The following is an 18,274-nucleotide window of genomic DNA, read 5'->3' on the forward strand; positions in this document are numbered from 1 at the left end:
AGTTACCCACACTTCGTCTCCTGAAGAGAGGTCCCGGAGCACTCTCGCCCCATGCCGACGGTTGAAGTCCCGAGTTTACCTTTCCTTAGCCGCGGCGTCCTTTTGGAAGACGACGTCTGGTCGTGGTAGGTCTGGTGACAGCTTGGCCGGGTCCCTGGGAATGCGTGTCCGTAACCGTCGCCCCCATGAGAAGTTGGGACGGGCTGTACCCGTGACCCCTGGCGTGTCACGATACGCCAGCAGTGCCAGGAACCGGTCGTTGCTCTTGCGGAAAAGATCCTTCACAGTCTTAACAGCCCGTTCCACCGCACCATTCGATTGAGGATAACCAGGACTGCTAGTGATGTGTCTAAACCCATAGCCCTGGGCAAAACTTGAGAACTCGTGTGGCGAGAACTGGGGGCCATTATCACTTCGAAGCACTTCCGGTATGCCGAATCGAGCCATGACACTCTTGATAGCCGATATCACCGCTTGGCTAGAAGTGTTGCGTAGCGTGATAACCTCTGGATAGCGTGAATAGTAGTCCACAAGCAGCAGAAAATTTTGTCCCTCCAAGTGGAACAAATCTACACCCACTTGTTGCCATGGGTACTCCATTGAAGGTGTTGGCAGGAGAGGCTCGGCACGCTGGACCCTGGTAGTTGCACAACGTTCACATGATTCCACCATAGACATGATATGTTTGCCTATATGAGGCCACCAAACACCATTCCGCACACGTGCCTTGCATCGGTTCACACCCTGATGACCCTCGTGAAGTGAATCCAAGACGTCCTTCTGCAGGGCCTCCGGAATCAACAAACGTCCTCCTTTAAGGAGCAGCCCATTGCACACTGTCAGCTCCCCTTGGTACCTCCAATACTTCGAGAGGTTTGATGGCACTTTGTGTCACAACGTAATGGCTAACATGCAGTGCCCTCGCGCGGCTCTGTTGCTTTGTGCTTTGTGGCGTCACGCCTGAGGACTGAAAGATGGGGACGCGGGAAAATAAAGAATTAGTTTGTTTTGGGCTCTCGTAGCGCTATGTCTTATTTTTGCGATCTAGTCTCCGGCTATCTCCCGGCCTTCTGCACATGTATCAACTGGCGACGAAGATAAAAAAGAATGTTCTTGTGAGTTCCTGCTGCTCCACCATCCGTCCAAATGCCAAATTTCGGCAATCTTGAGCCTTTCGAGGGAGGAGGCGATGACTGGCCCTGCTACGTGGACCGGCTGAAGGCATTCTTCACGGCGAATGACATCGCTGAAGACAAGCGAACAGCCGTCTTCATCAGCTGCTGCGGGCAGAAAACGTATGCGTTGCTTCGCAATTTGGTCACAAGACGTTGGATGAGATTCTGTTGGTGCTAGGAAACCACTACTGCCCGAAGCCTTCTGCTGTTGTGCAGCGGTTCCGTTTCAACTCGCGCGTTCGCGCTGAAGGAGAGTCCGTCAGCAACTTCATTGCAGCGCTGAAGAGCCTTTCCTAGCACTGCAACTTCGGTAAAGAGCTTGAAAACATGCTCCGCGACCGCGTCGTGTGTGGCATCAACAACGTAGACGTCCAAACAAGATTGCTGGAAAAAGCGGACCTGACTTTCGAAGACGCAGTGCAGACTGCCCTAGCAATGGAAGCAGCAAAGAAGGATGCAGGGGAGATAGCGCAAGCTCACGCTAGCACCTTCTTTTCCACCCTCCGCGTCTCGGCAGCGCCGGTGGGCGTGTCCTGTTATCGCTGCGGGGATGCACACCTGGCATCCGCTTGCCGGCATGTGAAGACTGTCTGCAGTTACTGCCACAAACGCGGCCACTTGGCGAAAGTTTGCAATACCAAACAAAAAGACGAGCAATCACAGAGTGACAGGTCTCCCAGGCCGCGTTTGTTCGCGGGCCGAAGTTCACTGTCGGCGAGCAACCGTCATCGCGTAAATACTGTCCAGGATGAAGCCTCCGCTACAGATTCACCCGCCGAAGTTTTCGACATGTGGTTAGTTGACTACACCAAGGCGCCTCCACCTTTTACCGTCAGTGTTGAAGTTTGCGGCAAGCCGCTCCGCATGGAAGTGGACACGGGGGCGAGCGTCTCGGTCATTGCCAAGTCGCGCTTGCTACAGCTTCTACCTTCAATTCCGGTGCAGCCGTCTCAAGTATTTCTGTGAAGCTATTCCGGGGATTTAAAGAAGGTACAAGGCAAAGCTGATGTCCATGTAAAGTTTCATGGCAAGGAGGCTCACCTACCGATTTTTCTGGCCGGAAACGAATCACCCACTCTGCTCGGACGCAACTGGATGCAAGAATTGGGCATCGGCGTCTCCGGCGTTGAAGTGAATATTCATGCACTTGCTGATGTGCAACACGTAGTGCAAGATTACACTGAAGTGTTTGAAGAAGGCTTGGGTACATTCAAGGGTGCGACAGCTTCACTACATGTACCTTCAGATGCTCCACCACGGTTCTTCAAGCCACGCTCACTGCCGTATGCCTTGACAGACGGAGTCATGCAAGAAATTCAGCGATTAATAAGCGATTCCATCATTGTCTTAGTGAAGACAGCTAGGTGGGCTGTTCCGGTTGTTCCCGTGACAAAAAGGGATGGGCGCATCAGAATCTGCGGGGACTTTGGTGTCACCATTAACCCAGTCGCGACAGTGGAACGCTACCCTATTCCAAGGATTGAGGACTTGTGGACTGTGCTGGCTGGAGGTGAGAAATTTACAAAGTTGGACTTGCGTGACGCATACCAGCAAGTCGTCCTGGATGAGGCCTCTAGAGAGTATGTCACGATTTCGACGCACATGGGGTTGTTTCAGTACAGACCTTTTGGGGTCTCATCTGCTCCAGCTATTTTTCAACGCGAGATGGAGAACTTGCTCAGGGGTCTGCCACATGTAGTGGTCTATTTTGACGACATTCTCATAACTGGTGCAAATGATGCCGAGCACTGTCGCAACCTCCGTACGGTACTAAGCAAACTTCAAGAATCTGGCCTCAAGTTGAAACTCGAGAAGTGCCACTTCTTCATACCCCAAGTTGAGTATCTCGGGCACATTATCAGTAAGGAAGGCCTCTCTCCGAACATGGACAAGGTGTCTGCCATTCTGCACGCTCCTGTGCCACAAGATGTCAAGGAACTTCAAAGCTTCTTGGGACTCGTCAACTTCTATCGGCGTTTCTTGCCCAACCTTTCTGCAATTCTCCGTCCGTTGCACTTGCTTCTTGGTGATGGAAAGAAGTGGCAGTGGGGAAAGGACCAGCAAGATGCTTTCACTGCCTGCAAGCATCTGGTGACTTCAGCTCCAGTTCTTGTACATTTCCGCCTAGACAGGCCTGTATGTCTCAGCTGTGATGCATCACCTTACGGTATAGGCGCAGTTTTGGCGCACAAAGATGCTGATGGCCGAGAACGTCCAATTGCTTTTGCTTCTAGAAGTTTATCAAAAGCAGAGCAAAACTATAGTCAACTTGACAAGGAAGCATTGGCCTTGGTGTTTGGCGTGGATCGGTTCCACCAGTACTTGTGGGGCATACCGTTTGAAGCACACACTGACCACAAGCCACTTCTTGGACTTCTGGGTGCCAACAAGCCTGTTCCTGTGCAGGCTTCACCAAGAGTAGTCAGATGGGCCCTGAAGCTCTCCGCGTACAATTACAAATTTGTCTACAAACCTGGCAAAGAGCTCGGGCATACCGATGCGCTTAGTAGACTGCCGCTGCCCAATGATTGCACTGCATTTCCTCGCCCTGCTGAGATCTTCATGCTCGAGGAGGCATATCCACAACTCCTCTCACCAGCTGTTGTAGCACGAGCCACAAGGGATGATCCGGTATTGAGCCATGTTGTCCTATCTGTATTGAAAGGAGAAAGCCTCCCAGCAGGACCAGAGTGGAAACCCTTCAGTGCCAGAAGTGCAGAACTCAGTCTCCATGAAGGCTGTCTACTATGGGGATCAAGAGTCGTGATTCCGAAAAAATTGCTGGCCCAGGTACTTGGTGTGCTCCATGCCAGCCACCCGGGTATTGAGAAGAGCAAGATGATCGCCAGGAGCCATGTCTGGTGGCCAGGCATTGACAATGACATCGCAAACAGTGTGAAGAGCTGCGCTACGTGCCAGTCTCAACATAGAGCTGCCCAGCCAGTGCAGCAGACACCCTGGCCTTTTCCACAGCGACCCTGGTCTAGGCTCCACATTGATTTCGGGGGACCATTTCTAGGGCATACCTTCTTGGTTATAGTGGACGCCTTCTCGAAATGGATAGAAGTCTTCCCTGTGTCTTCCACATCAGCAGACGCTACCATTTCCGCCTCGAGAATGGCATTCGCCCAGCACGGCCTCCCTGCCATCATAGTTTCGGACAATGGTCCTGCTTTTACGAGTGCACAGTACCTGGACTTCTTCACTCGAAATGGAATACAGTCAACTTCCGATTTCCCGGACCCTCAAGGGACCGCGAAAACGTCCGGAAAATCGGGCAGTCCGGAAAAACGAATGCACGTGAGAACGCACCTTTTTGGTAGGTATTTTTCGCTGACGGAGAGGGTCACAGCCGGAATACAAGATTCCCATAGCAATTCAGCCACTGCATCGTTTAGGTGGCTCTGAAAAGAGCCGTTTATATATAAAAAAAAAAATACGATGTGGCCGGCACTACCTCATAGGTCAGCACTTGGGCGCAAAGAAGTCGCTTATTTTCTTTTGCACGGTCCGCTTGCCCGCGATTATGTCTACCTCAATTTCAGTCAACGTCATGTTGCCGCTGTACACCAATGACAGTGTCATCAGTGCTCGCGTCAACTCCGAGCTCGTTGGCTGTATAGGAGCTGGCTCTTCATTCTCGGTGTCGGAGTCATCGGAATCCTCCGTAACTTGATGAATGATTTCGTCATCGGTCAACGCACATAGCTCGAGGTCTTTGTCAGCGTCGGCGAAGCCCTCAAAGGTTATCTCGGCTGGAATCAACACGCCGCCAGCGTGCAGATCGTCGAAGGCAACGTCCGCGGATGGCAGTTCGTCATCGTGAGCCTACGAGGTGGCTTTGTGCGCTTCGAAGGCGCGGACGAAGACGAAGGAGCAGTCGGTGCCATTGCTGTAAACGGCGAATCCGCTCGACGAAAAGCGCAGCACGAAACAGCTAGGAACTCGGTGGATGCTGAAGGTCGGGAAACGTGATCACTGAAGGTAGCGCGCAGCAGCAAACGATCAACCGCAGACACGGCCGCAGAGCTGGCACAGCTGACAAAACAACACGTGAACGAACACAGTGAGGTTTGGCTTGGCTAAGTTACGGCTGGCAACGGATTGACACGTGCGGTTTCGAGGTTACGGCAGCCGCGGCGCGGTGCGGCGGTGCTGCTGGCCACACCGGCCACACCTGCGATGCGAGTACGGTGGGTTCAAGGATATGAAAATGAAAACAACCAAAATGGCGGCGTCGGTGGTGACTTTGGGTCGTTTGGGTCGGTGGTTAACAGCAAAAAGTCCGGGAAATCGGATGGCGAAGGCTATAAGCGTCCGGAATTTCGGACTTTTTAATACATTGACTCTACGGGGAACTTGACGGTGCCACAGATGAGTCCGGGAAATCAGGCATGTCCGGAATTTCGGGCGTCCGGGAAATCGGACGTCGACTGTACATCGCATGCTGGTACCGCCGTATCACCCTGCGTCCAACAGTGCCACAGAGCGAGCAGTACAGACCGTCAAAAACAAACTCAAGAAATCCGGGTCGGGCAACTTCCAAACACAACTGTCCCGGTTCTTATTCCACTACAGGACTACACTTCACGAAGTAACGGGTCGGCCACCGTGCGAACTCCTGACAGGGAGAGCCTTCAAGACACCGTTGGATGTCTTGCGGCCAAGCCTGCAGACATCGGTACTTCTAAGGCAACTTAAGCAGAAGCTGTATGCCGACAGAGGATCCCGGCCAACTCCGTCATCGCAACCAGGAGACAGCGTGTATGCGCGAAACTTTCGAGAGGGAGCACCATGGGTGCGGGCCAGTGTTGTCGACGTCACCCCGCCGTCAGCCCGCGTCATTCTCGACGATAGGTCTATATGGCACCGACTCGGTGACTGCTTGCGTCTTGCCCAGACAGGTCCACCGGGTACATCTGAAACGGATGCGCTTCACCATGCTAGTGCTGTGGCCATACAACAATGGGAACAGCCTCCTCTCCTTGAATCAACAGTTCCGGACATGCCGGAGCAAGAGGCTGTCAAGCCGGCTACAAGTTCGCCTGAGAGGGGCTGTGCAATAAACACTGACATTACTGCAAGCAACAGTGGTGTTCATGTGGGGAGTGACTCTTCCGTGGCTGCGCCTTGCACACCAGTGTTGCGACGCAGCAACAGGTCGAGGAAACCAGTGCTTAGGTACTCCCCGTAGTTATTCTTCTTAAAAGGGGAGGAGTGTCACAATGTAATGGCTAACATGCAGTGCCCTCGCGCGGCCCTGTTGCTTTGTGCGTTGTGGCGTCACGCCTGAGGACTGAAAGATGGGGACGCGGGAAAATAAAGAGTTAGTTTGTTTTGGGCTCTCGTAGCGCTATGTCTTATTTTTGCGATCTAGTCTCCGGCTATCTCCCGGCCTTCTGCACATGCATCACTTTGTTTTTCTGAGGCCAACCTTGCCTGCAGTACTTCACGAGGGTAACACACTCGCCATCCATTAACTGGTGCTGACGAACCGCTTTAAGGCTAACTGGTGCGCCTTCCGCGATGTTGCCGACGACCTCACTGATGTACAACTCCACTTGGTTTCCTTCTGCTGGAGACGCTGATGTGACGGGGGCTCTTGAGAGGGTATCAGCCGTTGCCAGCAGCTTCCCTGGAACGTACAATACCGTGTACTGGTACCTCATGAGTTTCAGTCGAATCCTTTGGATCCTTGGTGGTAAAGCATCGACATCCATGGAACCAAGCAAGGATGTGAGCGGTAAGTGATCGGTCTCGATGGTGAAGTGTAAGCCCCGGACATATTCGTCAAACCGCTTGACAGCCCATGCAGCTGCCAAGGCCTCCTTTTCCGTTTGGCTGTACCTTTGCTTTGTTGGTGTGAGGGAGCGTGATGCGTAGGCCACGGCTCTGCACTCTCCGCTCGGTTGGTCTTGTAGCAAAACGGCACCTAAGCCAAACGAACTGGAATCTGCGGATACGACGGTCGGGTACAGTGGGTGGTAGTTAGCCATGCAGATGTTGGACGACATCATGTCTTTCAACTTTTGGAAGGCGACCTGCTGGGCCAGTCCCCACGTCCAGTCACTTCTTTTGTTGAGCAGTCCTCGAATGGGTGCCGTCACCTCTGACAGATGGGGTAAGAACCGTCCCACGTGGTTTACCATGCCCAATAGTCTGCGGACGCCACCGACGTCAACTGGAGGTTCCATGCTCTTGACAGCAGCAAGCTTGTCTGGGTCCGGCGAAATACCGCTGCCGCAGATAACTACGCCGAGGAACTTGACGCTTCTGACGCCGAATTGACATTTCGACTTGTTCAGGGTCAGCCTGGCGTTTCTCAGTCGAGCCAGCACTGATTGGAGCCGGCTGTCGTGTTCTGCACGGTCGCAGCCAAAAACCAAAATGTCGTCGATCAAGTTTATGACGCCTTCTTGACCCTCGAGAATGTAACTCATTTGGCGCTGAAAGTATTCGGGGGCGGACGTTATCCCGAATGGCAGTCGACGGTAGCAATACCGTCCAAACGGCGTTATGAATGCTGTTAATTCTTCAGACTCTTCTGCCAGTTTTACTTGACCAAAACTTGATGTAGCGTCAAGCTTCGAGAACACCTGAGCATTACCCAGTAGTCCCAAAACTTGGTCTACGGTGGGCAAGATATGGCGCTCACGCAACACTACCTGATTCAACTTGGTGAGGTCGACGCAGATGCGATATGAACCGGATGCCTTTGGTACGATGACCATACCGGCACACCATGGAGTAGGCTTTGTCACGCATCTGATCACGCCCTCCGCTTCTAGCCTGTCAAGCTCCGCCTTCACGACACCGTGTAGAGGGATGGGCACACGTCTTGGGACCAGCAGCGAATAGGGGACAGCATCTGGTTTTAGGCGTATAGTGTACGCTTCTTGCTGCTCGCCCAAACCACAGAACAGCCTGTCTTGCCGCCTGGTTGCCTTGCATCTCGACCACCGGATCCACGAACTTGACCACACCCAGCTCTTGGATAGCAGGAAATCCCAGAAGTGGTATGACCTGTGACCGAAGCACGTAAAGTCGTTGCGTTGCCGACTTGTTCTTCCATTGCAGAGTGGCGGTAAACGTTCCCAGCACGTCCAGCGGTTGTCCCGCCGGTCCTGAAAGTTCCCCTTCCGGCGGCTCAAGATATGGCGGAATTCCAGAAAATGTACTGGGGACGACTGTGACCTCGGCGCCGCTGTCAACTTTGAAGCGTAGAGGCGTTCCGTCCACTTTTACATCCACGAACTTGGCCCGCTCTTCGCTGTTCGAACCGACAGCACCCCATTCCACAATGGAAAGTTGCTTGCTAGCCCGGCAAACCACTGCGAAATGGCCCTTCTTTCCACATTTGTTGCAGGTTGCTCGGCGTGCGGGACATTCTGAATGCAAATATAAGGACCGGCCACAAAATCTACAAGGCGAAGAAGCATGCATCAATGGGGCAGCTGTGTTGCGCGTCTCTCGCTGCTGTGGGCGGTTCTGCATGACTTTCGCCGCGTCCACATTTATCGATTCGTGATGCGTTATCACCGCTGGCGAACATGCTGAAAGATTTGCCCTTTCCTTCTCTGCGTCTTCCGCTTGACGGACACAAATGCGCGCTTCATCTAACGTCAGCTTTGGATTGCGGCAGAGCTTATCTGATAACTTCGTGTCACGAAGGCCAACGATAAAACGGTCGCGGACCAGTCGCTCCTCTATATCCCGTGCAGAGTAATTGCATCGTTTCACCATATTTCCCAGTGCCGTGAAGAACGCGTCAGCTGTCTCGCCTGCCTGTTGAACACGTCGGTGGAACCGTGCGCTCTCGTAGGGCTCGTTGGCGGGGTGTAAGAAGTATCCATCCAGCTTACCAACGATGACGCTGTATTTTGGATAGTCTTCGTCCCGTACTTGCAATGAACACAAAATGTCCCGTGACCTGGTGCCCATGCAGTATAGCAGCGTTCTGACGCGAACTTCATCGTCCGCCGCATGAAGACCTGTTGCAAAACTGTAGTCGTCGAACTGCTGACGCCACCTCCGCCAAGCCGCTGGGTTCTCGAAGTCGAAATGGGGTGGCGGTTGCAAGTTGGGCCCAGCGACCATGGCCACCATGGCTTTCCCGCCGGTCGCCGCAGGTAGCTCACTGTCCTTGTTCTGCTCACCCAGAGGCATTTTTACTATGATGCAGATCCCACTTCTGACACCATGTCGAGACTAACGATAGGACGACGCGACATTCGGCTTGGCCGGCGACTAACTGCCCGGCCATGTTTATTTATACTATATATAGTCGAACCTGCTTATAACGAACTCGAAAGTGTCGCGAAAAGTGGTCGCTATATCAGTAGTTCGTTGTATATGGACTCGAATTTAAAAAAGTGCACTCAGCGGCCAAGCCGTTTTTTTTTTCTGTGCACTTTTATTAAAGTGTTATAACAACCCCTCCGGTGACAAGCTAAGCCTTTTCACGTCGTGAAGCGACGCCCGCTACGTGCTGATGAGTGAATTACCCGTCTTTGCAATGAACTGACACCGTTTCACCGTAGTGCGGTACTGCCATGTGGAGCCGATCATCCTTGGCTAGTTGCATGCAGCGCGTCGCCTACTCGGCTCGCGGAGTCACTGCCGGGCCGCTTGCTGTATGCCGTATGCGCGCGTTTGTACGTTCTTCGTGCCAGCTTCACTCCGGACCGTGCACGGTTGCGGCGAGTAGCCTGTTCGTTCAACGCAGCGAAAGCAAGCATTTTGCAAGCAACGCGCACTCTACGTCTCCGTGATGCTCTCGCGGCCCTGCACGACAATGCGCGGCGCACTCGAGTTGTCACGTAGTCAGACACGTAGAATACGCTCGCTGTCAGTGCATCGACGTTTTTCGGTGCCCGCGCCGCTCGTCAACAGCAAGCTACTTTCGTTTCTACAAAGCGACGCGCACTTTAAAGCGGTTTCGCTCTATGCGGCGGCGGCGAACTTGCGAACGGCAGCATGGCGCGCTCGTACCGCCATCAATCCGCACAGTGTACGGCGTACGCCACACGCGCAACCGAGCAGATATCTGCAGATGACTGTGATATAAGGTTGTCGGCTATAAGTCATAACTGCACGTTCATCGACGGCCGCCACCTCGCCTTCGCTCTTTTCTGATGCTTATCCGCGAAGGCAAAGCCGCTATCGCGCGGAAATCGTTATCACCGATCGACCGGTCTCTGCAGTTACCGAAAAGATGGACGACCTTTTGCGGCACATTGTGGCGTGGACGAGTTTAGGGACGCAGTGAACCTTTATGCGATGGAAAGTTATCGCGGTTATCACTTCTTGCATTTATGCCTTTTTGCGTTCCAAGGCATTGTTTGGTTCAACGTAGGCGGTCGTAGCTACAGAGAACGGCGTCAGGAAAGGTCACCGTGCGAAAGCTGACCGCAAGGCTTCATGCTGCCTTTTTTTTTTTCCTCACTGCCATTCTGCCACTGAAGAAAAAGGCCGGAAAGTGAGCGACCTCGCTCGTAGCGTCCGAAATTTGCGTGTGGTGCTCGCCGATCAGGGATATCTTAGTCGCGAGTAAACTGGAGCGGGGCACGCGCGAGCGCGCGCCCCTCTCACGCTTTAGAAGGCCTGTTTTAACTTTTTTTTTCGATTCGTATGTGCCATATTTTTACCGCGACCGTGACTGAAGTGTTCGTTGTAAAAGTAGGAGGCTTTGAAAAATGTTCGCTATAATGTGGACGCAGCTTCAATGTTTATATAGCATTGGAAAATCGTAAGTGCACCCAAATATGGTCGTTATAACTGATAGATCGTTATACGTGGGATCGTTATAAGTGGGTTCGACTGTATATACCCCTGTAACCCCTTAGTGGCGCCGTCTGTTAGTGTGTTAGGGTAAGTGACGCCACCTAGGATTAATGTAACAAAATTAGAGCTGTGCGAATAGCAAAATTTTGGGTGCGAAGCGAATTCGAATAATAAAGATTGAGTGCGAATCGAATCGAATAATTTCGAATAATTTTCGAATATTTCTCAACCATTTTTCGAATAATTCGAAGTGAAATTACAGAAAAAGTTGCAGAGAATCCCTAAGTATGTTCTTGTGAGATAGCAACATGAAAGTGTTTCTTTTCGCTAGGTTGATGAAGCGCTGGTGGGGTCATATTTCATAGTTGTCTTTCTTACCAAGAATGAGGCAATGTAGAGGCCGAATTGTATTTATGTACATGATTTGGTGCAACCAAAGTGTTGCCGACAACACTTTACACGTGATAGGCAGAGATGCCATTTCCTCAGCCTCTCCTTCTCTTTCAACTTCTGTGGAAGCCCAACTGATGTGGCAGACAAGGGTGTGCGCCCTTCAAGTCCGGAGTTCCAAATCTGCCTCGTAGATGTCAATATATAAGAACATCTGAAATTTAGGATGCTAAAAAGCTTAGGCGTCCGATTTTTCGGACTTCCTGCCCAAATTTCAGGTCCAAAACAGCATTAATTGAGCCCCCAACTCTGCCACATCTTTCATCTCCATATTAGAACCAGCGTTTTCTTGAGTAATACATTTGCGACCGCAGCGGAGCTTGAAAGGCAGCTTTGCCGCAATACGGGGGTGTGATGAGGTGAAGCATATTGAAAATCTAGGGACCACTTCCAAACGGACGTTGACTGTCTCTTGGCTAAGTTCAACCGTAACGGACCTTGAAAGGCAGCTTTGCCGCAATACGGGGGTGTGAGGAGGTGAAGCATATTGAAAATCTAGGGACCACTTCCAATCAGACGTTGACTGTCTCTTGCCTCAGTTCGACCGTAACGGAGCTTAAAAGGCAGCTTTGCCGCAATACGGGGGTGTGATGAGGTGAAGCATATTGAAAATCTAGGGACCATTTTCAACCGGACTTTGTCTCTTGGCTAAGTTCGACCGTAACGGAGCTTGAAAGGCAGCTTTGCCGCAATACGATAGTGTAATGAGGTGAAGCATATTGAAAATCTGAAGGGGTCACTTTCAACCGGATGTTGACTGCATTTGTCTTTGGGAAGTTCGAATAGTTCGAATAGTAAAATTTCAGTGCGAATCGAATCGAATAGCAAACACTATTCGAAAAATATTCGAAATTTCGAATATTCGCACACCCCTAAACAAAATACAACAACACTACAGTGGTAAAGATGCAGAATCTTGGCAACCATTGTTGATGGGGCGTGATATTTTCCCTTGATGAATTTTATTTGTTCGGTACCTTCCCAGAGCTTTGTGTGATTAATTTGTAGAGGGTTGTCAAATGTGGTTGGTATGCCAAATGTGGTTGGTTGTCAAATGTGGTTAGATTTCTGCACATTAAGTCGCGGGTTCTGGTCATGCAGCAGGCCTGAGAAGTACTGCGGCGTCTGCAAGGTAGACGGTCGGGGGGAATAGCTGACAGCCGGCACAGGAGTACGCAAAGCTTCCGCGTACGTTAGGAGAGGAGCTTCGGCTGGAGGCGCCACCAACGGTTGTACCAGCTGCCGTACCTCTTCGCGGACTACATCCGTTAGAGCAGCCACTTGGGGCTGGGGAGACACTGTGCGAAACTTTTGCAGCTCCTCGCGTACGATGCTGCGCACTAGCTCCGCGAGGTCCCTGATGGTCACGACGTCCGGTGTTGCCAAAGCCGATGACAGACATGAAAGGTTGTTCGGCCGCTCATACTGCGAAGACCTCTGTCTTAGCATTCGCTCCATCGTTGTGGCTTCATGGAGGAATTCCGCCACAGTAGCTGGTGGGTTGCGCACAAGTCCTGCAAACAGCTGCTCTTTTATGTCCCGCATCAGGAAGCGTACCTTCTTGTCTTCCGCCATTGCGGGATCAGCTCGCCGGAACAGCCGAGACATCTCCTCAACGAACATGGCAACGCTTTCGTTTGGTCTTTGATTCCTGCAATTGAGGAGACGTTCTGTTTGTTCTTTCCGGTCGGGACTTCCATACATGTTCCGCAGCTGAGTACAAAACTCCGGCCAAGTTGTCAAAGCAGCTTCATGGTTCTCAAATCAAATGCGCGCCGAATCCTCCAGATAGAAGTAAACATACCGGAGCCCATTCGTTGCCGACGGCAACTCGATCGTATTGGTACAGCCAGTCTTCAACGTCTTTGTATGCGTCCCCATGGAAGGGTTTTGGGGTTCGCAGGGCGCTGAAAGGCCATGGAGCAGACGGGGCTGTGGTCTGTTCCGTGTGGCTTGCCGTTGTCGCGCTTGCCACAGTTTCTAGAGCATTCTGGAAGAGGGCCGAATTGGGGTGGTAGGCCTAATTGTCGCCGACTACGCCGAAGGTCAGCTGGTTCTTCCAAGGCGTCGCTGTTGGTGTCGGGATCTTCCTGGTGGTAGCAGTGCATAGACTGCTACCCCGCACCTCCACCAGTAATGTCACGTGATGCTGTAACGGGAACCTGTAACTAGCAGTACAGCAGAACGTCAGGCTGGTCCGATCACTGGCACAACGACCTCATCGTCCTTTTCACGAGCTCGTCCTCATCATCTTTTTGACAGCGGCACATACAAGCCTGCCAAGAACAGTACTAGGCGAACAGTACTTGGGCTGATGTCACCGAAATACGAAAAAAATGCTCCATGATGTCATGTACGGAGACTTTGGCGCGAAATTTAAAAATGAATCTTTGACCTTGACTTTCTCTTGTATTAATAAACCTATAATGACAAGATTGATTACGGTAGAGTTTTCAGAGTATAATTTATTAGTCTAAACTTGATTCATTGTTTCACTTTAAAGCCCACACAATGTCTGCATCACCATATGCAGTGTACAGCTCACACGGCACATGACTTGGCTTTCCTGTTACTAAATTGCTGGCACAGCACCGAGTTGCACTATGCCCTGTTCAGTCTGGCATGACCACTTGCTTGTCTGATTATTTGCAATAGGGTCAGGGTTGCTTTCCATATGATGTGTGGTTCCGTAATTATTTAAAACAGAACTTGGATTCGCCGTTGTTTGTGAGTGGTACAACAAAGCAATGGCAAATCAACAGTTTTCGTACTGGCGAGCAGACCGCTAGGTAACGTTGGTGTGGAAATCGCCGTAGCAGCAGTGAGTAAGAAGTTGCATACATCACGAATTTGGTCTGACCTATATGATTATTTTGGATACAGTGTCTTCCTGGGCTGGTTCCATACGCATTCTGAAAGGCGTATGTTGTCTGATTTCTGACTACAACAAACAGCAACAAAAGTCTAAAAAAACGAAAATGTAGAAAGGGTAATGTTTTGTAAAAAACACAAAATGCAACACCAATTAATGGAAAAGACTAAAAAGTTCGGTGCGGCATTGTACTTTTTGGAAGGTCGGGAATACAAATGGAGGTCTTTCAACGATACTAAGATGGCGGCACTTGGCCATGGGAATGGCAATATCACGACACAACAAAAAAATGCAGGCTGGCAAGCCACCCATCAGAAGCGCACAGAAAGGAGATGCCGTCCATGTTTAGGCCTTTCACATGGCACTCTACTAGTTACTACGGGTTGTAGCATAAGAACTCTTACGAACGTAATCTTCCTCCTTTTCTGTCTTGCTCTTCAGGTCATTCTGCATGCTAGAGCAATTTTAAAGTGCCTTCCATCTGTGGTTGCCGTGTAAACTCAGTTTTCAAATAATATATTCATGCTTGGATGCAGGGAGACCTGGTTGCAGTGGGCATCCTGTCTGGAAATCGCAACTTCGAGGGTCGCGTGCACCCCAACACTCGGGCCAACTACCTGGCTTCCCCACTTCTAGTTGTAGCGTATGCCATTGCGGGCACCGTCAACATCGACCTGGACAAGGAGCCCCTTGGTACGACGCTTTTGCTACTATCCTGTGCTATTCTGCTTGCTGCAGCTGAGCCCCATCTTGTTCCAAAGATACCAACAGCTTTCTCATCTCGCGCCACTGTGCTTTTTCTGGCTACATTTGGCCTAACCAAAGTATCGGCGCCACCATGTGTGCATTTGACCTCTGTTGTTGACAGTTTGGCATTTTGTCTGGAACCTTATCTATTTGTTGAGGAACTGACATCAGTATGTTCAGCATTCTTTTTTTTGCTAATCACTGTACTTGAAATGTAGCCATGCCGGCCATGTGGCCACTGCTTGAGGCATCGCACTCTTTAAATGACTCATTCTAAAAAGACAGGGCGTGCAAACACGGACATAAGAAAGAAGTCAGGACACCACAAACGCCGACTAACAACTGAATAGATGCACAACGGCGAAAAAGAAAGAAGGCACAAAAACTTATCTGTGCATGCCCATGCAATAGGTTAACCTATCAATCCGGCACGCGTGGGGACCTACACGAAAGATAGCTGTTAAGGCATTTGATTTAATCTTTATGCAAGTTAATCGACGGTTTGCTCACACATGCGCTATCACTATTCTCGATATGCCATGCCTCAATCATCGGACGCGTTTCTTCATTCCTATGTCGGTACAAAACTGCGCATTCATTGAATTTTGGCATGCACTTGCAATCTCGACAATGTAAAGATAGATTAGAAGGTGAGCCTCCGGTTAGTGATCTTGCGAGGATTCTTAGATTTCAGTGTGTCCGTCATGGCAGTCGGAGCTGTAAGCTAGCAGACGACGCAGCGCGAAGAGCGGATGCCCTCCCGCAGAAACCTGAGATGGCGCGGGAGGAGAAAGACAGCGGGCGGAGAACTCTTTTTTTTTTTTCCCCCCCGTTGCGGAGGCGATGAGGCATCAGGTTTTGTAAGCGGAGTGCCGGGGAACATGGGCTCGGAAAACCTAAGACGGTGCGGGAGAAGGAAAAAAAAGTACAAATAGCCACCGCTTTTCCTTTTTCCTGCATCACGTTTTACTTGCTTGCTTTATCAGTTATTCGCGATCTGTCACCTGTATCAGCCTTCTGCGTATTTTATTGTATTGGAAGTGCGTCCCGGCGTTCGTGTTGCCCTGAGGTCAAAAACTCCTCCTACGGCGAAGAAGCGGAAGCAGTTTTCTTTGAGTGAGAAAGTAGACATTCTTCGTGAAATAGAAGACGGGAAGAAACAAGCCGTCGTGGCTAAAGAACGTGGAGTGGCGCGGTCGACGATCGCCACAATTCTCAAAGATAAAGGATTGCAGCGATGACATGGACGACGATGTCACGGTAGCACCCGAAGATCGCGACGAGTCCGTGTCGGCCACGGATGCGTTGAACTACTTGAGGAAACTTTGCATATTCATAGAAAAAAGGGCACAGCGACCGAAGCGGCGCATAAAAGTGCGGACGGTCTAGAATCGTTTCGTGGCGCAGAGTTTGTGCTTCGCCCATCAAAAAACGATCACGGACTATTTCAAATAAACGTGCCTTGTCCGACGTTCACGTGTGCATTGTTTTGAGAAACGAGTTCAAGGACGTACCGTTGCAAAGGTAGGACGTTTGCGTTTCTGAAATTCTATTGCAATGGTAAACTTTTGGGCTTTCACTATAACAACCTTTCAGAATAACGAACATTCTTCCACGGTCCCCTGAAGTTCGTTATACCGAGATTTCACTGTATACCTTTTGAAGCCATGCCGCTTATCGAGCTGGAGACAGTTCCCTATCGCTCGACCGCACCGCTAATGCACTGATAGCTTCCTTTGAAGTGGGCGCCCAGACGTTGCTGCAAAATGCCGCCCAAATGATCCAGGCGCTCACCAGGGCAGTCCAAACGCTTTCGGCCACTCCGAAACGCGCTCACCCTGCTGTCATGTTGGCCGTTCCAGCCTACAGTGGATACGGTGATCTGCTCAGTTCAAGGGATTATCTGGACTTCCTTACACGTTACCAGAGAGCCATAGGCCTGGACGATCAAGAGGTGCTCAACCGTGTCGTCCCGGCAGCACTGACTGACACGGCGGCTAGGTGGTATCTGCTTTCAGGCCACCGAGCAGGAACCCTCAATGAGTTATGTGCGCCATTACTTCATGAATTTTTGCCCACTGAATACGAAAGTATAGGGATGGTCGATTTAAAATTTTAATTGATTAACCGTTAATCGTTTGTCGATTTAGCCTTTGATCGATTAACTGCTTTCGATATGATGTTTTAATCGATTCATTGATTAACCGACATTTTTGATGGATGCTTTAAAAAAGATATCTCATTGGTTCAAAGGCATTGTTTGTGTTTGATCTCAACCCAAGTCTTTCGATCAGACGCGCTAGAGATCGCATGTGCGCGTGTGCCCCTGTGGGAAAATTCGTACCTTCACCCGCTGCGCACAGTGTCACGGATTCAAGGATCTGTGGCCGTCATCAATGGATGATTTGGCAGCAGGTCGTATTTTCTCGAAGCCTGCCTACTCGAGCGCATCAAAATCGGAGGCGCTTTCGGCTACCATACTGGTCAAAAAGTCACACCGGAAACATGCATTGTGGCCAAGTGTGAGGGAATGCCGAGAAAGGTAAAAGAGAGATGAGGAAGAAGAGGAAGTAAATAAGACGCGAGCACTCGTAGGGACGGCATATTTTCTCTGTTTGTCCGTTGGATATTGTGAAAGCCCTCGATAATAATATAATTGCGCATTGACGTAATCTCTTCCTTGAGGTCACCCATGTGAGATTGCACAACATACTGGCCTCAAACAGAGCATTGGTACGGGCATCTACGGCAAATCAAGTGACATGAATATTTGCCACTCGGCTGGAATAAACGGCAGCTGCGCCAGTGTACTCCACAGGTTTCACTTGGTCGTTGCCTTAACTCAGTGCTATGCGAACCTCTTCAATAGCGTGTACAGCCGGAACTGTATTAATAATAATAATTGTTGCGGTGTAATGTCCAAAACCAAGATATGACAGATGCCGTAGTGGAGGGCACCTAAAACTTCGACCACATGGAGTTCTTTAACGTGCACCTAAATTTAGGTACACTGGCCTCAAGCATTTCGCCTTCACCGAAAAAGCGGCCGCTGCGGCCTGGATTCGATCCCACAACCTTCAGGTCAGCAGTTGAGCTCCGTAACCACAAGAACACCGTGGAGCCCAAACTGTGAGCACTGTCTAATGTACCAGCCATTAGAACATATAGTATGTAGCAACTGTCCTCCCTTCGTATCACAGCAGAAGACGGGGGCCTCTAGGCTGGCTGACATGGGATGCACGCATTA

At 50.7% G+C, this 18,274-nt stretch overlaps 1 protein-coding gene across 3 annotated transcripts in view; it reads left to right on the forward strand.

The window, feature by feature from the left end:
- Positions 1–18,274, forward strand: part of LOC119394543 (cytoplasmic aconitate hydratase) — a 486,597-nt gene that overhangs the window by 233,816 nt on the left and 234,507 nt on the right. For all 3 annotated transcript variants that reach the window (XM_037661865.2, XM_037661864.2, XM_037661866.2), the window contains one exon: positions 14,817–14,973. In XM_037661865.2, coding sequence (XP_037517793.1) covers positions 14,817–14,973 — 157 coding nt within the window. The remainder of the gene's footprint in view (positions 1–14,816; positions 14,974–18,274) is intronic.

Source organism: Rhipicephalus sanguineus, chromosome 5 (assembly GCF_013339695.2).
Source record: "Rhipicephalus sanguineus isolate Rsan-2018 chromosome 5, BIME_Rsan_1.4, whole genome shotgun sequence".
In the NCBI taxonomy this organism is placed as follows: domain Eukaryota; kingdom Metazoa; phylum Arthropoda; class Arachnida; order Ixodida; family Ixodidae; genus Rhipicephalus; species Rhipicephalus sanguineus.